This window comes from Saccopteryx leptura, chromosome 3 (genome assembly GCF_036850995.1).
Source record: "Saccopteryx leptura isolate mSacLep1 chromosome 3, mSacLep1_pri_phased_curated, whole genome shotgun sequence".
NCBI lineage: Eukaryota > Metazoa > Chordata > Mammalia > Chiroptera > Emballonuridae > Saccopteryx > Saccopteryx leptura.
This window is the reverse complement of record NC_089505.1, coordinates 133,525,305-133,552,347: the sequence shown is the minus strand read 5'-3', so window position 1 is coordinate 133,552,347 and position 27,043 is coordinate 133,525,305. Positions and strand designations below refer to the sequence as shown.

The 27,043-nt window shown below is 41.7% G+C and overlaps 1 protein-coding gene across 1 annotated transcript in view; it reads left to right on the top strand.

Annotated features, from left to right (window-relative positions):
* LOC136400195 (cytochrome P450 2J2-like) overlaps nt 1-9,688 on the top strand; it is a 29,917-nt gene extending 20,229 nt beyond the window's left edge. The window contains exons 7-9 of the mRNA XM_066376416.1: nt 170-357; nt 3,494-3,632; nt 7,097-9,688. Of these exons, the coding sequence (XP_066232513.1) occupies nt 170-357; nt 3,494-3,632; nt 7,097-7,275 (506 nt within the window). The 3' untranslated portion in view covers nt 7,276-9,688. The remainder of the gene's footprint in view (nt 1-169; nt 358-3,493; nt 3,633-7,096) is intronic.
* The last annotated feature ends 17,355 nt before the right edge of the window (nt 9,689-27,043 follow it).

The following is a 27,043-nucleotide window of genomic DNA, read 5'->3' as shown; positions in this document are numbered from 1 at the left end:
ACTAGGGCCCTCTTTCCACTCTTACTACCTCATTGAGAAACAAGACTCTATAGAAACTACTATAATTTTCGACATTTTGAGCCTAGTTATTTCATTCCTAAGCTTATCCAGGCTCAAGGAAAAATTATGGAATAATAAAGAATAATAAAATTTTTTTTCTCTCTTCAAGAAAAAGTACATGCTGAGATTGACAAAGTGATTGGTCACTCACAGCAGCCGAGCATAGCTGTTCGAGAGCTTATGCCCTACACGAATGCCGTCGTCCATGAGGTGCTGAGAATGGGAAATATCATCCCCCTGAATGTGCCCAGGGAAGTGACAGTTGATACCACTCTGGCTGGATACCACCTGCCCAAGGTAATTAGGGACCCAGCCTCAGATCTTGAAAATGTTTAGGCAAAGACTAGCTTTTCTTTGCTGTGGGATTTCACAGTGTTTTTTTGTTTTGGTTTGGTTTTGTATTTCCTTTTTACTACAAAATATGTATGTAGAGAGGCAGCCAGGCAGTTTTTTTTTGTTGTTTATTTTGTTTTTTATTTTTATTTTTTATCTTTAGTAAGAGAGTGACAGAGAGGGACAGACAGAAAAAAAGAGAGATAAGAAGCATCAACTCATAGTCGTAGCACTTAATTGCTTTCTAATTGATTACTCTCTCATATGTGTCTTGACGAGAAAGCTCCAGCCAAGCCACTGACCCTTTGCTGAAGCCAGCGACATTGGGCTCAAACCAGTGACCTTGGGCTTCAAGTCAGTGATGTTTGGGCTTAAACCAGTGACCATAATGTCATGTCCATGATCCCATGTTCAATCTGGTGACCCAACACTGAAGCCAGTGAACTCGAGGTCACAAACCTGGGTCCATTAGTATCCCAAGCCAACTCTCTAGTCACTGAACCTGCTCAGGCATCCGACAGCTGTTCTTAGTTAGACTTTGCCATGGAACCTTTTCTTTGCCTTGGAAGAGCATCTCCGAGGACTTGGGACCTGCCAAACTTACATTGGAAAATTCTGCTTCACAATCCTTGGATTATAGATTATTAAAATATGAAGGAAGAATTGAGACCACCTGGGCCAACATCACATTAATACTGGTGTTTTCTACATCATATCCCCCAGGTGTGTTTTCCAGCTTTTATTTGCAGGCCTGGAGTGGGACTGTCTCAGACGACAAACCAATCCAATTGTGTGCAATAATTAAGCATTAGAAAAGGGAACTAACACTTAAACAGTAATTATGTGCCATGAATTACATAGGTTCTTTCAAAAATATCTTAATCAGTCCTTTGAATAAATCTGTTATTTCTGTTCTATAAATTAGAAAGCAGGACTCCTAGTGATTCAGCTTGTGTAAGATCTCTCAACTACAAAGTGTCAAGAGTTGGGTTCAAGAACCAAAACTGTGCTGAATCCCAGGTTCATCTTTTTTGTACTAATCGTATTCTCTACACAGGATTTATTGTACTTTGACCTTAAAAAGTCTTCTTGAAATTGCTCTCAAATTGTCCCTGCTAAATTCCCTGTCCTCCCTCACAAAGGAAATTGTGACCTAATCCTGCCCACCAAGTTGTGATCTCAGCAGACAGGTCTCCCTCGCCCCCTAGCGCCCTCTCTGCACACTGCACATTCATCGCACCCTTGCTCTCTCACCACCTGGTCAGCTTCTGTGGGTTTGCCCATTCCAGTTGTCCGTGTTCTTCAGCGTGTGTTGTACCTGGAGACGAAGTTAAGAGGCATAACCAGGGGAGCTTACCCATTGTACACTTTTTGGTGATTGTCCCTGCAGAGTCATGAAAAGCAGCTACACCTGCAGCTATTGCAATTCATTGTTTCTTGCTGACTGACCATGTGTTAGGAGAAGGCCAAGGTCTAAATTACTTCACAGGTGCTGCTTACATTTTTATAGCAATGAATTTAAGTTCCAGCTCTACCACTGATTTTTAACATCAACGTTAATAACCATCCAGAGAACTGAGAGATCTGAGTGACTATGTTGTGGAGGCTAGGAGCCATGGCTTTGATGTCAAGTAGACCTAGTTCAAATCACTGCTCTAACTTCTCCCATCATGTGACTTTGGGCATGTTATTGAACCTCTCAGAGCCTCAATTACTTTATTTGTAAGATGCGTTAAAACCTGCTTCCCGAGTCAAGATAAAATCAGGTCATGTATGTAAAACATTAAATCTAGTGCTTAGTATAACAAGTACTTAAAATAGCAGTTGTTCTTTATTAATTCAATAAATGTTCACAAATGATGTGAAATGCTCAGGCCTGGGAAAACAACAATAAGGAAAATAATTATCCAAGTGCCTACTCAGAAACCGTGAGACGGCCCCGCTGAAAAAGCTCACAGGTTTCTATAAAGATGAGGCTGGCTGGACTGGGGAGTAGGAACAGGGACGGTCAGAGGAGGCTGCTAAAGGAAGTGATGTTTGAGCTGTGGATAGAAGAATGCTTTTTAGACTTAGCTCTGTGGAAGGAAAGACATTCAGCTATGTTAACAACATTCAAAAGGGTACAGAGTGAGTAGGAAGCTAGCTGTTTGAAAGACTGGAAGCAGACTAATGTACTGCAAGTGCAAGCAGAGAGAGAGAGCAAGTGGCCCAGACAGGGGTCAGGCACTGGATCTGTCACCTAAGAGTGATGGGAAGCTATTGAAGGGTTCTGTCAAGTTCAGGGTACAGGTGCGAGAGTAGACAGGTGTGACATAATTAAATCCTATTCAGAGCTTACTCTGATTCAGAACATAGAGCTGACTAAAAGGCTATGGAGCATAGTTGATCTGCTATTATAACCGTATAAGCAAGCGAGGTGGTAGCCTGGTTAAGATGGCAACAGTGGACATGGGATGAATGTGGCAGAATTAAGAGAAATTTAAAGTAAAATCGACCAGTCTAACTGAAAGATTAGATGTAGGCAGAATTAGGGAAAAGGAGGCATTAAGAAGGACCTGTGGGTTTCTTGCTAGACGCCTGCATGTATAGGGGTTCCTTTTACTGGGCAACTTGATTCTATTATTAAATCTCCTGTGCAGTCTGGTGACATTGGAGGGAAGACAATGGGAGAAATAGGAATGAATAAGAGACACCATTTCTCTTTCTAGAGCTGCCACAGTCATCACCTCACTGAGCAGCTGGGCTGATCTGGTACAGCACTGACTTGCTTAGCTCGTATGTGATGCTCGCCTTGAGGCATGCATGTCCTCTCTCAAGTCCTACAGTGACTTGTCCCAGCAGAGGAGACCCATGCTACAGTCAAGACTAACCACATACTTCTAATAATTCCTAGCAGACATTTTAAGTCTATCATTGCAAGTTGTCCTATTGCAAAGTCTGGGCCCCAGGTGATTAGGACAGGGGTGATTGGGCTCAGTAGATGGTGTGCTGGGGAGGGGAGTATATGGTCAGGCCCTGGCTGGATGCCAGGGACATCCACCCCTCTGCATAGGTTTATTGTGTGGATCAACAGTCCCTGAGTCTTTCCTGCCTTCTTTAGGGGACCCTGGTCATGACCAATCTGACTGCACTGCACAGGGACCCTGCAGAGTGGGCCACCCCCGACACATTCAATCCAGAGCATTTCCTCGAGAATGGACAGTTTAAGAAAAGGGAAGCATTTCTGCCTTTCTCAGTCGGTGAGTTCTAAAAAATACAGTTGTCTGAATCCAGAGTTCCCCTCTCAGCCTTCCCCTGCTCTTCTCTCCAGCATCCTTTGCTTAAGTTGGGATGTCTACAAACAGCCCTGCCAAGCGAGAATCCCTGTACCCATTGCTCCACCTCAGGGGTCCCAGGGCTGCTGTTGCCTCAGGCTGCCTGACATTCTGAGCCACTGCTTGTCTCAGATGGAGATTTCAGCTTCCCTTTGTTCTGTCCCCAATGTCCTTGATCTGCTCAGATCTGCTTCTTGGTCATAGAAAAGGCTGCCCATTTGCCATCTTTTATAAATGTCTCAAGTCTTTTATGGGCTACCCACTCCCATGAAACTAGAGCCAATTTATAATAAGGAGATGGGGTCAATGAAAATGGCTACTGGCTTATCATTATGGGCATCAGGAGTGACCCTGAGAGCCATGGCTTGACTAGATGCAAGCTACTCTAGATGCACTTCCTTTTGCCTTTTTAAATTTTAATTATGCTGTAAAAATCTAGTTAACACATTTACATGGTTGACAACTTGAGTGGTACGAAACAGGGTGCTGAGAAAACCCACATTTCCGGGTAGCCTGATCCAAAATGCTGTTTTCACTAATAACATTGTAAAGTCAGTGACAAAAATTCCTAGTGCATTGAGTTAGGTTTGTTTAATGGATAATTTCAAGTAGTTTCCCAATTCCTTAGTTCTAGAAATATTTGTGAGCTTTTATGCACCCAAGCGGTCAGCCCTGAGGATATGACAGTGAATGCAGTAGATATTAGAGCTGTTCTCTTGGATCCTGTGTTCCAGCTTAAGCTTACAAGGTCCATATTAGTGTCACTACGTTAGGGATCATGAAACTGAGGCTTAGAGGGGTTAACAATAGCATTTTTATACCTGTTCTTGTCTTTTTTATACTTTCTTTTTCACACTTAGTTAAATTTTTTCTTTGAACGTGTATTACTCAGGGAGAACATAAATTATTACACACACAAGAGAGATGGGGGTAGTGACTAGTGTGGGGTGATCTGGCCCAGGTAAATGAGAAAGGTTTTGCAAGGGAAGGGATGGTGGAAACCCGGAGAGCACACCTGAGCATAAGCACGATGCGACGGTGTCTACACAGAGTGGCTCTGGCAGTGATGGAAGACGAGTTAAATGCATGAGACACTGTAAACATGTCAAGGAAATGGGAGGAAGTTACAAATAGGGAAGATAATGAAATGAACTCTGTGATGTTTGTTGGACTGAAACAGAGGTTATCAATATGAAATCAGATTTTTGTTGGGTAGGTAGGCAGATGAAGAAGTAAATACAGACATGAATGTGTGTATACATATACATTTAAAAACATACTCACAGAATATACATATATAGATTCCCCAGTTCCCCACACTGAGATGCCCTGGGAGCGACACCACCTGATACCAGTGAGCACGTCTAATGCCCAGGTCTTGGTTTCTACATATCATTATCCACTAAAAGGAAGGAGGACTTCTGGGGAAAATGGTGATTCCAGGATGGGGTAAGGGAAGCATGAGATAAGCCTAGAACATATTTTTATTCCCAAAGTAAAAATATACCAGCTTGAATGCTCATTTACTAGGCAAATCTAGAGTATAGTGAGATTAAAACACCAATAACACATTTTAACCCATTGAAAAAAATAGGAATCTGTGAATTCATACTGATGTAAATAAATGAGTGAATAAATAAAATAGAGAGGAGAGAAAGTATTTCCTTTAGAAGAATGCTAACTAATAATGTGGAAGAAATGATGGAATTTTAAAACTCCAGAATAGGCTACCATTAGAATAATTAATAATTTGGCCAAGAAATAGTAATGGAAACTAATTCAATGAAGCATGTTTATTAACATTGTCTCAAAGTAGCATTTATTAATTTCAAAGAAAAAAAGATTAACTTTACAAGAGAGAATTAGTAGACACCACTGTAACAAGTTTAACATCACCAGGAATGGGACTCATCAAAATCGTGTACTACCTGCTGGGATAAAATGGGAAGAACACAGCCTCAGTCAGCGAATGTTGCACCAGAAATGCACGACTTCACAACCTCACCCTAATCATGAGGGAACGTGAGAGACATTTATCAAAGAATTGGTCTGTCATCTTCAAAAGTGCCAAAATCATGCCAGTTGATAAATCATTTGCATGGCAGCCAAATGCAATTCCTGATACTAAACTAGACCCTTTCACTGAAAAATAGGACATTATTGGGAGAATGGCAAAACCTGAATAGGATCTGAAGAGAAGATGGTGGTAATTTCCTGATACGGTGGTTTTATCAGATAATGTCCTTGTTTGAGGGAATTCATTCTGAGATCTCATGGGTAGCATAGGCGATTTATTCTCAAATAAAAAAAACAAGATTTCCGTACATTTAAAATTACTTCAGAATAAAAGGCACAATGTAGAAAGTATTACAGTAAAGAACTGTGATATACAAAAAGTTATTTTGATAATGGTACCACCCAAAAGAACACAATTTAAAAGAGTACTTTTAAATAAATCTTTTGGGTTTTCTTTTTTTTTTTTTCATTATTATACAAATGAAGTTACCAATAAGCTATATGACAGTGAGAAGGTTTATTATTATCCAGAAGGTGTATTTAAATCCTTTGCTTGCTCTTTACATTATTACATTATTGGATTCAGTGTGCAGCTTATACAATATAGAAAATAAAATCCCCGGATTAGAAACATTTCCACTAATGCCTAGAGAAGTTACTCAATTTGCCCCAATCACAGGTATAGAAAGTGGTGGAGTTGAAGTGAATCTCTGTTCTTCTGCCTCCAGTTCTGGACTCACAACAGGGACAGGGATGTGGCCCCGACAGGGCCCAGTGTGAGCCATGGAGTAAAAGCCTAGGGCCCCATGTAGGAGTCAGAGATACTCCTGGGGGAAGGACCATCAGACACAAGGATTGTTCAAGGAGGAAGGCGGAAGCTGTTCCAGTGTAGAGGGCCGTGTACCTCAGGGAGGGCCCCGATCTTTAAGGAGGAAAACGTGATCTGGGGGAAAGATGACTTGTACTTGGGAAAACTTGCTCTGATATTTACTGCCTTATACTTTTGGATAGTATTCTTTTAAGGATTGAAAACAAAATAACCAAGTATTGTTTCTGCTTTTGTCACTGTTGTTTGTTAACTGATTTTTTAGAGCCCATAGGCTAGCCATCCACTATGTAGGTCAGCCCAGGACTCCCACACCTACATTCTGCACCTTCACCTGCCTGGTTCCTGAAGGCATTGGAGTGAGTCCAGACATATGTTTTCTGTTTGCCGGTGGTTGTCAGATTAAATGAGCCTCTGTGCGAAAAGCCCCAGAGCCTCACAGGCCCTTCCGCTGTTCAAGTTTGCAGGACATGGGAGAAGATTTCAATCCGTGCTGGGTACTGACATCAACTGGAAAGATAACTCATCTTATGTTCTTGCCTTTCAGGAAAGCGGGCATGCCTTGGAGAACAGTTGGCCAAGTCTGAGCTGTTTATTTTCTTCACCTCCCTCTTGCAAAAATTTACCTTTAAGCCCCCAGATAATGAGGAGCTGAGCCTGGAATTCAGACTGGGCCTCACCATCTCCCCAGTCAGCCACCGGCTCTGTGCTGTTCCTCGGGCATGAAGGTGTTGGGGAGGGAGAGGAGAAAGGAAAGCAGGAAGAATGGGCATGTCCTCTGAAGCACGGGCACCTGCCCAGAAGTGAAGGAACACAGTGGAAGTGGCTCTGAGGAAAGTTTGTAGGAACTGGACTCAGAGGAAACTGGATTCAAATCCAGTTTTGTTATCTCCTCTCAGGAAGCCATGAGCCAATCATGTGTCTCTAGAAAATGTCCCCAGTGATATTCCTAGAATAAAACCAATCACATCAGACCTTGAACTTCTTAAATATCTGGGATTTTGTCTTCCATTTTTTTCTTTCCTTTTTTTTTTCAATCAGTTCACCCATGTAGAAGAGTGAGAAATTGGCCAAAATACTTCAAATACTGTGACCAGTCACATCTGTAAAACAATGGACTTTGTTAAAGGCAACTCTGGATTCAATTCCTGCTTTTCTGTACATCTGTCCTGATTCTAGATAGGCAGGCATGCATATGCTCCTTGTGGAATAAATGTAAAGCCACCAGGCACGCATCCTAACTTAACTGAATTGGGACCCAAATCCAAGAGAGTATGGCCACAATGAATATGAAATCTTGGGGAGCAGATGACTGGGAGTAACTGAAGTTTCTGGCAATATAAAGTGACTCCTTATTTTCCTCATATCTCATTAGAGATTGTTAGGGCAAAATGTATCCTCAGGACACAAAACTGCCCCTCTCAACCCTTCCTCAGTCACTATGTGATGAACTGTACCTAACTTTTAAGTTGTCCAAACAAGAGCTCCTTACCAAAGGAGGCAGGAAATGAAACAACAGAAGAATACCACAAGCCCAGCTTAGATGCCTGGTAACCAGTGTCAACAGAAACTGCCAGAAGGAGGCAGCAGAGTATAAAACTATCCCCTTCATCCCTGCTCGGGGCTGACTCTCTTATTGGGCTCAGTCCACCCACACTCGGGCACCTACAATAAAACTCTCTTTTCTACACTTTAGTTCTGCATTGTTGATAAGACTCCTGCCGAGTCCATGGCCTTTCAGAGAGATCTAATACGAGCTCTCGCCCTGCCCAAGCATCACACAAGGATTTTGTTATCTGACTTCTGCAACTCTCTTATTTCTCATCTAGTCTGAACGCTCCAGAACCCCTACCCTTTTCCTTTGCATCAGTGCCTCACACACAGTGTGTAAGCATATGACATTCTCTCTGGAATCTGGGCCAGGGCACAGATTTTTATCCAAAGCAATGTAGCCTGTGAGTCTTTTCTCCACTGCTGTCCTGCAAACACAGACAAATGACAGTCCCCTAAATTATAACTAGGTCCAGCGTCAGAAGATTTAAAAACAGAAAAGGGTATGGACTCAAAGGATAATCTAAGTTTCAATGGAAATGGGCCCAGGTCAGGCACAGGAGGCCTGCATGCATTAGGGAGAGGGGCCAACAAGGGACTCTCAGAATGCCCTAAGTATTTACAGACAGAGAGCAGGGCTGGTTAGGTGACTAATCAGGACAACTTTCTTGTGTGAGCAAGCTGCTCTGTTAGACCAGGGAATTGCAGAGCTCTAAATCTTGTGAACAGATGGTCCATTTTTGGTGCCAATTCAAGGCCAACAGAAATTCACAATTTGAAGTGAGGGGAAGGAAATTGTTCAGTGCAAAACAGCTCAAGGTGATATAGCGAGGCTGTGAAAAAAGCAGGGCTGTGTGGCAGCCCTGGAGCCATGTCCGTCTTCAGCTCTGCCCTCCTCTGGTCTGCTTACCCTCTTCCCTTCCACTCTGAGCCAGTCTGTCTCTCTGCTCAGCTCCAGTGAGATGCCTTCAGTGTTTCAACCCAGCCAGGGAAACACAGTCTTTAGTGTTTGATGGAAAGGGAAAGTCCACTCCCTGGGCTACAGGAGAGCTAGGTTACATAGACAGAAGTCTCCATTGCTGGCCCCTGATTGATCCATCCTCATGCAAATGAGGACTCTAAATCCTTGAAGTTCAATTGGTCCAAAAATCACAGCCTTATTGGTTAGAATGGAGCTGCTCTGATTGGTTCATGAATATGTTAATGGAGATATAGCTGCACTACCTTAATTAGAAAGGAAGCCTCAGTCCTATGGATTAAAATCAGATTCCAAGAACTCATCAAGGACAGGCTCAAATGGCAGAAACACAGTCTAGAAAGGCAGTTCAATGCAGGAGGCACACAGCTTAGTACAGGCTCTCCCTGAAATGCAATCTGCACAACAGGTCCCTGTGAAGAAATGGCAGTTTGCTCTGTATTGGTTTCTTTGTTTGTGTGTTTAATTGTATAACTGAATTTTTTATATTCAAAAGTATATCCATGTGTGCTACTTTTCCAACCTTGAGACTATTTCATACACTAAAGACTGTGCTCTTTTTACTAGCTCATTTCAAAAATAAAGAATTTTGCTGATGCTTTTTTCCCCCAATACGTCACAAAACAATTTTTTGTATTGCCATTTCCACCTTCTTTAATAAATGATAGCATTATGATCTTATAAAACAAAACAGAAAAAATATGCTTAAGCCCAGTTAAGACACTGGGAGCCCTTCTTAGCAGGCATCTTCATTCCCAGGTCCATACTCTGCTGTCAAGCTCTTCTCCCTGTAAGTGAACTCCAGCCCACTGAGCCAGCCTGTTGCTAAGCTACCAAGATAGAAGGAGTGGGGCATTAGGGGTGAGAACATTCCAGGAACTTTGAATTTCTTCTCTTCTCAACACTTTACTGTGACTTTGATCAAGACATCTAACCCAACAAGCCTCCATTTTCTTCTTCTAATACATTAGTATGAAAAAGAACTTCAGTCTATGGTGGTGAGAATAAAATTTACAAACACAGCATGGGACTCAATTGGGTGCAACAAAGATATTGCTTTATTCCCATGCCCCCATGCCCCCAACTTAGAGCTACTCCTTTTCCCTGTGAACGAAATTTCCGCAGGGTTCATCACTCTTCTGGTTACTCTTATATAACAAATATTCTTTTGGGTCATTATAGTTTGCAGCCTAACAAGTATACAATTTACATAACTCTATAAATTAGCTAATTTAGCTTCCTCTTCAACCCCATTTTAGATTGGGAAGGTTTCCTGGTGAGGTAAGTGATTTTACCCTTGTATTCCCTTCTTTAATATTTGGCTGGTTACTTGTTTGGACCAAGAAAATGTGGCAGTGATGCTCTGCCAATAAAGGCTTAAGAAGCCATGCAGCCTCCACCCTCTTACCCTCCTGGAAGCATCCAGCATGAAAAGGCACTCAGCCTGGTCAACAGTGTGGTGGGAGAGCAACAGTGTGGTCTCAGACGTTAAATGAAACCATCCTGGACCCACCGGACTCCATCAAGTTACAGCAAGAAGCACTCCATGGAACTGAGGTGAACATCCTTGCAGAGCTCTGGAAGTCCCACGTCCTGAGCCACTGAATCATGAACAATGAAGTAGTGACTGTTCTAAGCCCGTGTTTAGGGTTGATTAGATGCCGACTACCACTGGTCAACAGCACAACCATCTAATTCATCTATGAACCTCATACCACAAGAGGTGGCAGAGCTTGGTGAGCAAAACAGAAACAACTGCCAATATTCCAGGTGTAAGGAGTTCAGTAGAGGAGGGAAGGACTCTCCCATTCGGAACTGCTGGGAAGCCACACTGAAAACTTAGCCTGAGGAACCAAAGTGGGTCACCCTAAAGAGCCTGCCAGACAGTTAGTGAAGATCTCCAGGAAGCTCCCACCAATTGTGTCAGCCTGTAACAGCAAAGACATGGTTCCAAGAGCTGGCAGGAAAAGCTCTGAGAATGCCCTCCCTGCTCTACTGCAGCTGCAGCCGACCTGGAAGATAATAGCTGCTCCTCCTTCCCCTCCAAATCTTCTCCTCGTGCTGCTCATTGGCCAGCTCTAACCTGAAACTCCATGGGGAGGGATTCTGATAAACAGAAATGGACCATGGCTTCTTAGTGTCCTAGAATGGAGTGTTACCATGTGTAACTGATGAGAACATCCAGCCCGAGTTATACTGTATTAATTCTTAGAACGCTTGAATCTCCTGTCCAGTCTCTTCAGCTGGACCTCATCACTCCCTTAACAACCCCCCCAAATCATCAGATCAGATGACAGAGAACAAAGTTAAAAATAAATACCTCAGCATCTGTAACGGTGGTGGTTGAGGCCAGGCAGGTTTGCATCGAATTTGGGCAGATGGTAGAGGAACTGCAGAGCCAGAAAGCGTCAGACCATACCCGTTTATCAGAAACAAGGAAAACCTGCTTTTTTTCAGTGGGGGACAAGCGATCAGGAACACCTCAGGGTGGTGGCTGAGGGAATCAGGGAGCCGCACCTCGCAGTGGAGGAATAGCAATCTGAGAGAATTCCCCCCCCCCCCGGGGAAAACATCCAGAGCTGCTCATACAGACACACGTGGCTTATTCCCACATGCTCACGCACTAATCTTGCAAAGTGCTTGCAGCAGGTAAACCAATGAGTAGGCTTAACACAGCTGATTTCCCCATGGTATCCAAGATTATTTGTGAGAAATTCTCCTCTTTCTTCCTTGATTGGTCACACAGACGATATCAGCAGCCCTAAGGCAGAATGGAGCATAGAGCAGAATAATATCAGGTAACTGGGCCTGTTAAGAAAAGATCCTGGCAAGAAGTACCCAGCTAAGGAGAGTGACAAAGGCTCCAGTCACAGGAGATAAAGGTCTCCCAACACATAGATTAGGACCTGTCCCTCTTGTGCCTGGGGGTGACTGGGGGTAACTGGGGTTATGCATAATGGAACTGTTTGGAGACATACACAGTCTGTACAATTAGTGGTAGATAATGACATTCACTTATTCACTCTACAAACATGTTTTTTTAACTCCTTCCAATAACTGGAAATGTCAAAGATAAAAGGTTCTTTTTCTTCACATATGTAGAAAACAGGACAAATAAATTAAAAACCTACAATACACTAAAATATTAATTGTGGTCGGGGAAATGTAAAGATGTTATCCAAGCACCAAAGGAGAAAGCAATTCATTGCAGGGGTCTGGGGCCTAACCAGGCAAGTGCACAGTGGATAGAGCATCAGACTGGGATGCAGAGGACCCAAGTTCAAAGTCCCAAATTCTGTGGCTTAAGCACAGGCTCCCCAGTTTGAGTTCAGTGTTACTGGTTTGAGCATAGGGTCGCTGGCTTGAGCATGGAGTGCCTGGCTTTAGCGTGGGATCATAGACATAACCCAATGATCACTGGCTTGATCCCAAGGTCACTGGCTTGAGCAAGTGGTCACTTACTCTGCTGTAGCCCTCCAGTCAAGGCAAATATGAGAAAGCAATCAATGAACAACTAAGGAGCTGCAACAGAGGACTGATGCTTCTCATCTCTTTCCCTTCCTGTCTGTCTTTACCTATCTGTTTCCCTATCTCTCTCTGTCATAAATAAATAAACTAATTAATGAATTAATTAATTCTAAGAGCCTGGGGTGACATTCAGAAAAGCTCAAAGACAAATGGTGTCTATATGTATACTTTTAAAAAATGACTAGAAATTCATAGCAGTCAAAGAGGGTCAAAGACATTCATATGCAAAGGCATAAACATGTGAAAGCGTATGGTGCAGGTCTGAGGTAAAGTACATCAGGCATAGAAAACACAGTGCTCAGAGACCAGGTAGAAGAACAGGTTGGATAAAGCTTTAAAGATTCTTAAATGCCATTTTGGAGATTTTGGATCCTGTTCCAATAGTTTCCAAGGTGGATTTGAATTTGCACCAAGGATTGCACAAGGCTTCATTAGGATGATGAAAAATTGTTTGAATTTCTGTTATTATTGCTACAACATCCATTAAAATAAAATATCCAAATAAACCAGAGCAGTGAAACCAGAGCAGTGTCAAACTGATTGTCAAAAATAACCAAGTACATTCAATCCCATTACACTCACCATAGAATATGAATTTGATACATAAAATTTTTTACCCTATAAACAAAAATATTGTTCTTATTTTTAATTCTTTAATTTTATTTGATGTGTTTTATAACAGTGGTCCCCAACCTTTTTTAGGCCATGGACCGGTTTAATGTTGGAAAATATTTTCACGGACCGGCCTTTAGGGTGGGATGGATGAATGTATCACTTGACCGAGACAAGTGTCAAAAGTGAGTCTTAGACGAATGTAACAGAGGGAATCTGTCATTTTTTAAAAATAAAACATTGTTCAGACTTAAATATAAATAAAACGGAAATAATGTAAGTTATTTATTCTTTCTCTGCGGACCAGTACCAAATGGTCCATGGACCGGTATTGGTCCGCAGCCCGGGGGTTGGGGACCACTGTTTTATAACATTCACAATTTATGACTATAGTAAAACATGTATATGATTTATAAATACCTAAATGAATTACATTGTGGGTGCATGCTGTACAGTATTTATTAATAAATGTGCATAATCAAAATGTTTGCAGGCCAGTCCACAAATAAGAAAAAGTCATCAAAGGGTTTCATATAAAACAGTGGCTTGTTAACATCTGGTTTTGAATGTATCACTCTGGTAACAGTTCAGAGAATAATTAAAGGACAAAAAGAATGAAGGCAGGGAAAGTAGCCATGGAGGGAAATAGGGGTGCTTAACAGTTGTTTTCTATTGTTTGAAACTCCAAGAATAAAGTGCATTTGAGAATATTGGCAAGCAAAGGGTGCCAGCTTGCTAGTGGGCTGCACAGTTCTAGAGTCTTGGGATGTCGGAGCAAAAGAAGTTCTCCTTTTCTCCCAAAATAACTCGGGCTTTTAGTAGCAGAAATAGGGCCACACCAAAAAATTTTGCTGCGTTTTCAAAGATTTGGGGGATTTCTTCTGGAAGAGAGAATAGCTAGGGCATTCCAGGCCACGGGATGATACCTACTAAAGCCCAAAGCAAGAAGTGTGCCCGGAAGACAGTTGGAAACGTTAGCTGGCCCCGTGTTACAAAGAGCTTAGAATGCCATACTCGCTAAGGAATTTTTATCCTGTGATGATCAGTTTAAGCAATGGATGCTCTCTAGAAAAATGCTGGCACAGCCAGTCTTATCAACAGCCTTAGGTCCCGGTACATAGCAATTGGAAGGAAACAAGGTTATAGCAGAGATCTCTCAGCATCTGGGCGCTGCCTTGCTTCTGGCGTTTTACCTCATGACCACATGGGGGTGGTCTCAACGCAACACATCCGAATTTCTAGCTCAGATAGGAATTTCAGATTTCAACTGAGCATTCCAAATGTTGCACTCTTAGGTGCTGTTCTGTGTTGTCTGTCTTTGGGAGAATGCACTTTTAAGAAATCAACAAGCCCTGGCAGGTAGGCTCAGTGGTAGAGTGTCAGCTTGGCGTGCAGGAGTCCTGGGTTCAATTCCCAGCCAGGGCACACAGGAGAAGCGCCCATCTGCTTCTCCACTCCTGCCCCTCTCCTTCCTCTCTGTCTCGCTCTTCCCCTCCCGCAGCCGGGGCTCCATTGGAGCAAGGTTTGCCCGGGTGCTGAGGATGGCTCTGTGGCCTCTGCCTCAGGCGCTAAAGTGGCTCTGGTCGCAGCAGAGCGACGCCCGTCCCCTGGTGGGCGTGCTGGGTGGATCCCGGTCAGGCCCATGCGGGAGTCTGTCTGACTGCCTCCCCGTTTCTGGCTTCAGAAAAATACATAAAATAAAATAGAATAAAGTAAAAAAGAAATCAACAGTGTTTTGTGCGTTGTTTCTAAATGGTTCTTGGGATTCCTCAGGTCAAATTCTAATGTGTTCTTTTCTCAAAATGCACAAATGATATTGCATAGGAGCTGGCAATACAGTCCCTGACAGATCTTGTAAACATTAGTGGCTTTACAAAATTCAGAGTACCATGTAGCCTAACCCCATTCCTTCCATTTTATAGATTGTGAAAATGTCTCAAAAAGGGTTATGGATAGAGAAAACAAGGTGTGACTGGGAAATTGAAATAGCTAGAGAACTGCAAGAATGGTTAGTTCAGATCACCTGGGTAAGAACCCTGTCTCACCACTTGGAGGATGAATAACTTCAGGAAATTCCTTCTCCGCTGTGCCCCAGCTTCCCATATCCCCTTCCTCAGGTTACATTTGTTCCTAAAAATGCCTTTTCAATGCTTCACATGTAACCTGTACTTAACAAGAACCACACTCATTCAGTGTTGCTATTATAATGTTAACAATTACGTTTTCATTTTTTTAGAAGTTCTAATGGCAATAAGGTAAATATTAACAGTTAATTTTTCATAGGTAAATTATCCTATTTTTACCTAAAAATTTAAACTTTTCATTATCTTTTGAATATTTGAGCTACTTGCCTTAATGTTGCCTTCAGACTGATTTATTTTCTGTACTTCTTTTTTTTTTAATAAATAAATTTTTATTTTAATGGGGTGACATCAATAAATCAGGGTACATATATTCAAAGAAAACATTTCCAGGTTATCTTGTCATTTAGTTCTGTTGCATACCCATCACCCAAAGAGAGATCGTCCTCCGTCACCCTCTATCCAGTTTTCTTTGTACCCTTCCCCCTCCCCTTCCTGCTCCCCTCCTTCCCTCCCCCCACCTCCCATAACCACCACACTCCTGTCCATGTCTCTTAGTCTCACTTTTATGTCCCACCAATGTATGGGCTCCTGCAGTTCTTGTTTTTTTCTGATTCGCTTATTTCACTCCGCATAATGTTATCAAGGTTCCACCATTCTGCTGTAAGTGATCCGATGTCATCATTTCTTCTAGCTGAATAGTATACCATGGTGTATATGTGCCCCATCTTCTTTATCCAGTCTTCTATTTTTTTTTTACAGTGATTAAAAGCCTTTAAGCAAACTCTTGGCCAATACAGCAAGAATCCATAAAAGAGTAGTGTCCTTAACATGTTCACCAAGTCCAAATTGGCCCTATCACCATGCCAAATCCCTGAAAAATGCAACCCAACCACAGTTCAGTCTGTTAGGAGCTGTCACAGGGGGCAGGAGTCCAGGAAAAGTCCACACAGGAAAAGTCCGCATGGCACTGGAATTGTTGTCACCATTCTATATTTTGCAGCTCCTGTCCAAGTCCCAATGGCCGCTGCTTCTAGCTGGTAATGATTCAGGTAGACTGGAAAAGCCATTTGCAGCATACGTGGATATGGAGCTTCTGTTCTCCTCTGCCTGGAGAGTTGAGACCAGGTTGCTTTTCCCTGGAGCTCAGCGACTGTGGCATGGTTAAGAGAACCTTGGGATACACTAAGCTGGGTGGCAAAGGTAAATTCATAATACAAGTTGGCAAAAGGGGAAAAGAGAGCTCTAAATTAGGAGTAGGTCCCAGCCTGAAATATGAGTGGGACATTGAGGTAGGAGAGATAAAGGAAACACTATATATTAAGCAAAGCAGCAGAAAATAGGACTATCAACACCCACAACAGAGATCTTTGAGGGAAGAATAAAAAACCTGACTATTCAGGCAAAACATAGTTAAGTGGCGCTTGTGCAAATGAGATCAGTTTACCTGCTTCTTGGAAGAAATACCCTAGGCTCGTCCACAGTGTCATAGATGGGGTCGACGGCCCTGGGCACCTTCAGCCTTCAGTGGCAAACCCCAGCTTTCTGGGCAAGGTTAGGTCATAGGTGGCTGGAGCAGGGCTGGAAGAGACTGAACCCTCCCTTAGAGGAGCAAGGGGGAAGCCTACCTTCCAGTGTCCCTGTTTCCTCACAGCAGAGGCATGTAAGCCTGGCAGGCTTTAGCTCAATGACCTTCCTTTCCACTATTGAAGCAGGACCCAGATGGCATCCTATGAGACCCCTTTGGGGCGTTGGAGCCTTTAAGGGTGTATCCTAAAAGCTGGTAGTTCCCCTAATCTCTATTGGGCTTTTTCTGCTTCTTAGAATATGAGTTTTCTTCTTCTTCTCTTTCTTCTTCTTCTTCTCTTTCTTCTTTTTCTCCTTCTTCTTCCTTGTCTTGTTCACATCTGCTGACACAGGCAATAAATATATATTTACTAAGCATCTATGTGCTAGTCATGGTCAATATCACATCAACCAAAACAGACTTTAAAAAAACTCTGTCCTTGGGAAGTCTACATTCTAGAAGGGAACAGAGGGAGAGAAATTAAACAGAAATTAGGACATGTATTGTGCTAAATTAGAATTTGTGCTATAAAGACAAATAAAGCAGGAAAGGGAAACATTGCAGTTTGGCATAGGTTGGCCAAAGGAATCCTTGAAAAGATCATTTCTGAGCAAAGACTGCAGGAGGTTAGGGAGAGAACTGAGCAGGTATCTTGGCAGTAGTCAGGAGTGTGCCTGGCATGTTCTAGGATAGCATTGTGACTGCAGTAGACATGAAGAGGGTAGAGTTGCAGATAATGTCAGAAAGGTTACCAGAGCCGAAACAGAAAGGATGTCAAAGAAAATGTGAGGAAATTTTATTCTTCCAGTGGGGATGGCTTTCTAAGTATGACACAAAGCTGTGATGACCTGAAAAAGAGTAATAATTCTGACTGCATTGAAAACAAACATTTCTAATATGGCAAATACTATACTATAATCAAAGTCAGAAGGCCAGGGGAAATGTGATGAGAATACTAGCAACACAAATGAAGGTCTAGTTCCATTAATATTTTATGATACAATCAAATCAATAAGGAAAGAACCAAATAAAAAATAAATAAATAAACCACCTAGGTGAAGGTCATGAATTCAGAGAAAAATAAATGCAAATGGCTTTTACAAAAACAGTGTATCTACCCCCAAAAATAAAAAAACATGATATGCAAAGATACATGCACTGCCACATCCATCACAGCATTGTCACAGTGCCCAAGACATGGAAACAACATAAGTGTCCACTGATAAAGGATTGAATAAAGAATAAATTGTACATATATACTATGGAATACTACTCAGCCATAACAAATGATGACATAGTATCATTTACAACAACATGGATGGACCTTGAGAACATTGTACTGAGTGAAATAAGTAAATCAGAAAAAGCTAAGAACTATATGATTTCACACATAGGTGGGATATAAAACTGAGACTCATGGACATTGATAAAAGTGAAGTGGTTCCCAGGAGAACAGGATTTTGGGGGAGGGTACAGATGGGGGGGATTTAAGAAGGACAAATAAAAGGCGCTAAAAAATAATTTGACTGTGGGTGATGGGCACGCAACCTAATAAATGGTTCAAATGCTATAGAAATGTTGACCTGAAACCTATGTACTCTTATTGATCAATGCCACCCCATTAAATGTAATTTTATAAATAAAATTTTAAAAATATGCATATCACTTTTAAGCTTCAAAATGATATAATTAAAATAATAAATAATAATATTGAAATCAAATGCAGTCATTTTCATTTATCCAATTGGAAAATAATCATTAGCTCTGAGTTGACAAGCACATGGGGAAATTGGTTCCCCTGTTCATAGGTAATAGATTGTACTAAATTTGGTCATATTTATTAGTATTTAAATAAACATACTCGCCTTACCAGGCGGTGGCACAGTGGATAGAACGTCAGACTGGGATGCGGAAGGACCCAGGTTCGAGACCCCAACGTCGCCAGCTGGAGCACAGGCTCATCTGGTTTGAGCAAAGCTCACTAGCTTGGACCCAAGGTCACTTGCTCAAGCAAGGGGTTACTCGGTCTGCTGTAGCCCCACGGTCAAGGCACATATGAGAAAGCAATCAATAAACAACTAAGGTGTCGCAATGAAAAACTAATGATTGATGCTTCTCATCTCTCTCTGTTCCTGTCTGTTTGTCCCTACCTGTCCTTCTCTCTGACTGTCTCTCTGTCTCTGTAAAAAAGTAAAATAAAATAAAATAAAAGTAAATAAACATACCCTTTGACCCAATTGATATACCTTTATGAATTTATCCTATAGACATACTCACACAAGAATTTTAAAATGCAAGTACCAACACCCTTTCTGAAGCATTGTTTATAATATTAATATGTGTAGTCACATTCTGAAACTGCACAGACCCATACATATTTAAAATGATGGCTGAGACATTTTAAGTGGAAATAGCAAGGTATAGGATAATATTTATAATAAGCAACAGTTTGTACATTAAAACGATTACTACAAATTCAAACGCATATCCATACGCAGCTACACCAGGAAGCTGCCTGCACTCCTCAGCTCCCATTCCTTCAGCGCACCACAACCAAGCTTTCTTTCCCGCCACTCATTTGGGATACTTGGAGATCAGTGATTGCCACAATGACAATGCCAAGTATCACGTTGCTGTTCTTATCTTACAATCTCTCCACAAAGTCAACGCTCCAACCACGCTTTCGCTCTTGGAAACCTTTACTCTCATGTCCTCACAGACGCCATACTCTTTCTTCCATCTCCTCCTACCCCTGTACAGGCTTACGATCCTTCTTGCAACCCCTTTGCAAGTTCCTGCAAGCTTCTCTTGCTGACCCACAATCATGTCATGTACTTGTCCAGACTTGCTGAAATTCTGTTTCCTTGCCATACTTCAAGTTCTAAATGTACTTTTCCAGACTTCTTTACCCTCAGGCCATCTTCTGAAAATTATCTCTGCATTGTTCCAACCTTATATTTCCCTTCCTCCATAATTGTTTTCATTTGAGCAATCTATGTGCTTGTATAACATCTGCTAATCACTGTTGTACTTTCACACTCTCAACCCTGCCAGCAATTATGAAAGGTCCTCTCTCTGTTTCTCTATTAGTCTGGTCTTTATTTAAGGGCTCTTGTTGGCTTCTTGTGTCTTCTACTTCTAAGTGCTCGCATCTTTTAGTCTCTTTTTCTAGGACCTGTGTACTCCTCCATACAAACTCTCTTCAGTGATATCATCCAATCCCATGACTTAAGAATACTTCTTCCCAGAACGTCATACTTGATCATTCAACTGTCTACTTGATATGTCCACTTGGATATCTAATAAATACATCCAATTTAACATGGAGTAATATTTTTTTACCCACACGTTCTTCCTTCAGTTTTCCTCATCTCAACAAGTAGCGCTACTAGCCACAACTAAAGCATTAAAGTAATTTTACTTAATTGTTAAAAACTGGATACTTTACCTTTCTTCATGTGTAAAATGAGGTTCATAACAGTATCTATTTTAGAATGAGGTTATGAGGACTGAGCAAATACCCCAAAGATATTATTGTCATTATCATCATTACTTTTAGGACTCTCTTTCCATCCATTAGCTCATCTTCTCAACTCTAGTTCCAAAAACATATCCTGAATTCCATGAGTCTCTCCATCTCCTCTACTCTCACTTTTCTTAGCCATTATCCACCAGCTTGTTCACTACAATGTCTACAGTGACTTCATAACCTACTTCTCTGTTTCTGCTATTATATCTACACTACATTTTCTTCAAGGAAGGCTGAGTCATTTCACAGAGAAAAATCAGATCATATCACTCTTTGGTAAAAAAAAAAAAAAAAAAAAATACCTGCAATGGCTTGTAATCAAACATAAAATAAAATCTAAGCTCCTTACCCTGGCTTACAAATTTTTTCCTACGTGATCTTGGTTCTCCTACCTCTCAGACATTCCCCTATGCCTCCCTCTTCTGTAGCCCCTCTGACCCAGCCACATGACTGTGCCAACATAGTTTTCATCATAGGGTCTTAAACTATCTATATTTAGTTTCTTTGCTGTACAGGCACTTTTTAATGCATGCACTTCTATTTTTCTAGTTTTGCTTTTGTTTTCTGTGCTTTTTATGTCATATCCAAGAAATCACTGCCAACATCAATGTTATGAAGTTTCTCCCTTATGTTTTCTTCCAGGGTTTCAGAGTTTCAAGTCTTATATTTAAGTCTTTAATCCTTTGTGAGTTGGTATTTGTATATGGTATAAGGATACAATTTTATTATTTTATGTGTGGATAATTATTTTTCCAACACCATCTGTTGAAGAGACTCCTTTTCCCGTTTTGTAATATTGGCTGGCAACCTTCTTGAAGATTATTTCACCATATTTACATGGATTTATTTCTGGGCTTTCCATTCTGTTCCATCAGTCTGTATGGCTGCTTTTATGCCATTATCATACTGTTTTGATTATAGCTTTGTAATATATTTTGAAGTCAGGATGTGAGAGGCTTCCAGCTTTACCCTTCTTTCTCAAGATTGTTTTGATTATTTTGGGTCCTTTGTGGTTCTATGTGAATCTTAAAATTATATTTTTTATTTATATAAAAAATTCCATTTGAAGATTGATAGGGATTATGCTGAATCATGGTAAGTACTACTACAGTCATTTTAACAATATTTAGTCCTTTAGTTCATGAATAGAAAATGTCTTTTCATTTATTTCTGTGTTTTTTATTTCTTTCAACAATATTTTATAGTTTTCAGTGTGTAATTCTTTTGCCTCATTTGGGTAAGTTTATTCCTAAGTAATTTATTCTTTTTGATGCTGAACTGAGATTCTTCATTTTCACAGATGACATAATATCATATGTGGAAAGTACTAAAGATTTCACAAAACACTCCCCCTGTGCGCACGTGTGCGTGTGCACACATGTGCACACACACACACACACACACACACACAAAATGTTAGAACTTGTAAATGAATTCAGCAGTTTCAGAAAGGGTACAAAGATCAACATAAAAAAATTAATTGTATTTCTATATACTAACAATGATCGATCTGAAAGAGGTCTTGTTTCTTTTAATGCATTCTGACAGTTTCTTTAATTAGTGTATTTAGACCATTGGTATTTAAAGTGATTATTTATAAAAATTAATATCTATCATATTCATTGCTCTTCATTTTGGGTTTTTTTCTCTTCCTCTTTTTCTGCCTTAATAAAAACAAAAGCACTGATTTGTAAAGGCATATGCACCCCAAGTTTGCAGTATTATATATTTACAATAACCAAGATATGGAAACAACCTAAATGTTCACTGATGGGTGAATAAAGAAACCGTGTGTGTGTGTGTGTGTGTGTGTGTGTGTGTGTGTGTGTGTGTGAGAGAGAGAGAGAGAGAGAGAGAGAAAATATATTATTATATATAATGGAATATTATTCAGCCATAAAAAAGGAATTAAATTGTGCCATTTAAGACAGCATGGATGGGAGGTGATGTCAGAAAAATGATGCTGTTAGGAGTGCTCCCAATACCTCTCCCTGAAACTTCAACAAATTCAACAGCTAGAGACAGAAAAACAATCTCAGGAGAATCTGAAATACACATACATCAAACATAGGTACGATTGGGCAAAAATGTGGCTAAATATATAATCCACTCTGAAGAAAATAAGACAAAGAACAGAGTATTCCGCTTTCCTTACTGACCTGAGCAAGGGCAGCTTTCACTTGGAACTGAGAGAAAGCAAGGGCTGGGGGTGCGGGAAAAGCTGGGCTAGGGCAGAGACATTCAAGTCGAGGAAAGAGTGTGCCTGTAGCTCAGCCCACGTGGAGGTAATGCCAGTGGCAGACCGTGGCAGAGGTGGGTGAGCAGTTGCCTTGTTTACTCCCAGTATCCTGGTCGTCGAGCATGGTCAGTGTGCGAGTGGATCCACCTGGTGCTTTGGGAGTGGGTGCCTGCATTCCCAGATGGAGGGGCTGGGTCAGAGACTGTCAGTAGTGACCCTCTGTGTGGGCTGTGATTAGAGTTTCTGAATAATCCCAGCTTCCCAAACAACAGCTCACGGGAAGTGCACAAAAGCCGGCTTCCCTACACCTGGACCTGTCTGGATGCGGCACCTCCACCAGCCATACAGGCTAAAAAGCACACTCCTGGGGAAGAGAACTGCGGAAGTGGTGGGGAGAAGGGCACACAGGAGGCTTGCAGACAACCTCTGGAGAGCAGACCAGTGGAGTACTGAGACATAATAGACATGCCTGGAGGCTCATAGAAAGATACCTGAAAGGCAATCGATTCCAGCCCTACCTGATTACCATGGAGGCTCTGGCTGGCAAAGCCTTACCTAGAACCTTGCATTGAGTGGGGATAGAGGGGGGATTTGGCAGCTCTTAGAGCCTCTTGATCTCCAGGCAGTGGCTAGGGCAACTTCACAACTGGGTCCCAGGCTGCTGGTTCAGGAAGGAGAGAGTTAGAAAGAGGCTCCGGAAAAATAAACTCTTCCATTGTCAGAGCCTGCAAACACTGACAAGCCCAACCTACCAATGAGACTGAGGCCTAGTTTATGTCATCAAAATTGCGACACAACAGCAAATCTCTGCCTAAAAGTGCCACAGGGTCAGAACCTGGGGTACAGTGCCACTGGCCAAAAAGAGAGAGAAGAAAGAAAAAGAAAGAAGATAACTTCACAAAATCAGGAAAAATCCACAGCCTTTATAAATTTTTCCATTTTTTTTCTTGTTTTTTTATCTTTTTTTTTTTTCTTTCAACCTTGGTCTTTTTATCCTCTTTCCATTTTATTCTTTTCTTTTCATTTTGAACATTATTAACCATAGGTGATACATTTTCCATTCTTTTCTTCTCTATGAGTGTTACATTCCAAAAACCATAACACAATTTTTTTCAATCTCTCTGTTTCTTCTTTTCTCTTCCAATTTTTCTCTCATTTGAATCTCACCCACAAACAAATTATTTTATTCTGGATTCAAAATTTTTGTGGCATTTTGTGTGCTTTTTACTTTGCTTTTTATCTCTTTAGCATTTCCCCCAACTCCGGCTTTCTATTCTTTAGTTTTTATGCCTCTTAATACAATAAAATTTTCATTTTTCACTGTATTTTTATTTCCCTTTTCTCTTTTCCTTTTTTCTCTATTCTCTAACATTATTTCTCTCATTTGACCATTATTTACAAACAAATTATTTTATTCTTGATAAAAATATTTTCCTTGTGGCATTTTGTGGGTTCTTGCCTCATTTTTTGCCTCTTTGACACTCCCCCCCATCCAAGGCCCTCCATTCTACATATTTTTGTTCCACTTACCACAATAGAATTTTCAGTTTTTCACTGCATTTTCTCAAAAAAAAAATTTTAGCAACTCTTATTAGTGTTATTAACAATACCACTCTCAAATGACATTAAAGAAAAAGAAATAGAATATCGTGGATACAAAAGAAAGTGATGTAGCTCAGATACATAAAAAATCAATAGAAAAAGATTTTAATAGCTTAAAAACCTTAAACTTAAATGACAGATAATTTAAAATAGAAGTCCTAAAAATAATCAGAGATATACAAGAAAGCACAAAAAGGCAATTTAGGGAGCTCAAAAAACAATTCAATGAACAGAAAGAATACTTCATCAAGAAAATTGAAACAATGAAAACGAATCAAACAGGGATGAAAAACTCAACTAATGAACTGAAAAACAAGGTAACAAGCTTAGCCAATAGAACAGGCCAGATAGAGGAGAAAATTAGTGAAATAGAGGACAGGCAACAAGAGGTACTACAGGGATAAGAAGAGAGAGACTCATGAATTTAAAAAAATGAGATAACCCTACAGGAATTGTCAGACTCCATCAGAAAGAGCAACATAAGAATAATGGTTATATCAGAAGGAGAAGAGAGAGAAAATGGAATGGAGAACAGTCAAACAAATAATAAATGAGAACTTCCCAAGCCTGTGGAAAGAACTAAAACCTCAAATTCAAGAAGCAAAGAGAACACCGAGTTATCTTAACCCTAACAAACCTACTCTAAGGCACATCATAATGAAATTGGTACAAACAAAGACAAAGAAAAAATTTTCAAGGCAGCCAGGGAAAAGAAGAATACAACATATAAAGGAAGGCCCATGGACGTCACGGAAATGGCGCCGTGAGCAGCGCATTCGACAGATCTCCCCAAAATCTCAACAAAGTTATCAACTAGAAACAGAAAAATTTATCCTCGGAGCATCCCGGAGTTCCACACACACACTGAAAGCGAAAGGGCTGTTGCCGAGGAGGGAATACGCCTGTGGTGAGTCAACCCACACGTGCAGCTGCCCGCGCCGCAGTCCGGGGAGTCCCGGCCACCACCGGTGTGCACTGAGAAGCCGCGCGCATGCGCCCCGTGCCGCGGTCCGGGAGTCCCGGCTACTGGCCTGCACTGAGAAGCCGCGTGCGCGTGCGCCGAGCCGCAGTCCGGGGAGTCCCGGCCACCACCGGCATGCTCTGAGAAGCCGCGCGCCCGCACCGTGCCGTGGTCCAGGGAGTCCCGGCCATCACCGGCGTGCACTGAGAAGCCACGCACGCGCCCCAAGCCGCGGTCTGGGGAGTCCCGGCCACCACCGGCGTGCTCTGAGAAGCAGCGTGCGTGCGCCCCGTGCCGCGGTCCGGGGAGTCCCGGTGCACTGAGAAGCCGCGCAAGCGCCCCAAGCCGCGGTCCGGGGAGTCCCGGCCACCACCGACGTGCACTGAGAAGCCGCGCGCGCGCCCCGTGCCGCAGTCCAGGAGGGGCGCCAAACCTGTCTTTCCTAGTCAGGAGATTCTCTCCGTGGGCGGGGCACCTCACCCAGCCATTCGAGCTAACAATCAAGCGTTGGGGGAGGGGCATGCAGGCAGCCTGAAATACTCTCTGGAGCACAGCTGCGGATCCAATCACTGAAATTAGCTTAACTCACGAAATCTGCGCACCCACGGGGCTCTAATTGATAAGATCTCTCCCAGTTCAGCGATCCAAGACAAGAGGCATAATATTTTTCAGTGCCTTTCACTAAAGGGGCGGGGGCAACTTCTGATTGACAGAGCCTCCATATTCAGGGATATACCTAACAAGAGGGACTTGGCAGATATTAAGATCTATATAGCAAGCAGCGAATAGTGCATCTTCTTTCCAGCCAAAACAGGCTACAAAGTGTGGAAAGCCTGGGTTGAGTGGTCCAATGAATGGTAGGCGTTGAACAGTCACCTTGACAACAATTGACTCCCAGCCCCACCCGATTACGCTGGAGGCTCTGACTGCCAGAGCCTTACCCAGAGCCTTGCACTGAGTGAGGATAGAGTGGGGATTTCCCAGCTCTTTGAGCCTCTTACTCCCCAGACAGAAGCAGTGGCAGCCTCATAGCTGGATCACCAGGCTGCTAATTCAGGAAGGGGAGACTAGGGGAGAGACTCCAGGAAAGCAAACTCTCTCATTGTTGGACTCTACAAACGCCAACAAGCCTTGACTACCAGCGAGACTAAAGTCAATTATATGACATTGCCATAGAATCCCATCAACTGCAAATCCCTACCTAAGCGTGACACAGGGGCAGAGCTTGGGGTACAGAGTCACCGACCAGGAAGAGGGAGAGAAAAGAAAAAGGAAGAAGTTAACCTCTCAAAATCAAGAAAAATCCACAGACTTTATAACTTGTTCCACTAATTCTTTGTTGTTGTTTCTCTCTTCTTTCTTATTGCCTTTATTTGTATTTCCTCCACCTCGGTCCTTTTATTCTCTGCCCATCTTATGCTACCCTTTTCTTAAACTACACTACCCATGAGTGTTACATTTTATTTCTTTTCTTCATCCTTACTCTACCTTAGGGTTACACTCCAAAACCCTTAACTCTCACTCTCTCCCCGTTTTCTTTTTGTTTTTTTTGTTTTTTTTCCCCCCTTTCCTTTTTTTCTTCCTTCGTTTCTCTCTTTTTCTTATTTTTTCCTTTCTATTCGTTTCTTCTTTTCTCCTTTTACTTTTCCTCTCATTTAATCCTCAATCACGAACAAATTATTTAATTTGGGACTCAAGTTCTTTTGTGGTTTTTTTTTGTTTGTTTGTTCTTTTTTTTTCTTCTGCTTTTGTTCTTGGTTTTCCTTTATTTGTTTGTTTTTGTGGCATTTTGGGTACTTTTTACATTGCTTTTTAACTCACTAGCATTCCTCCCAACCCAAAGTCTCC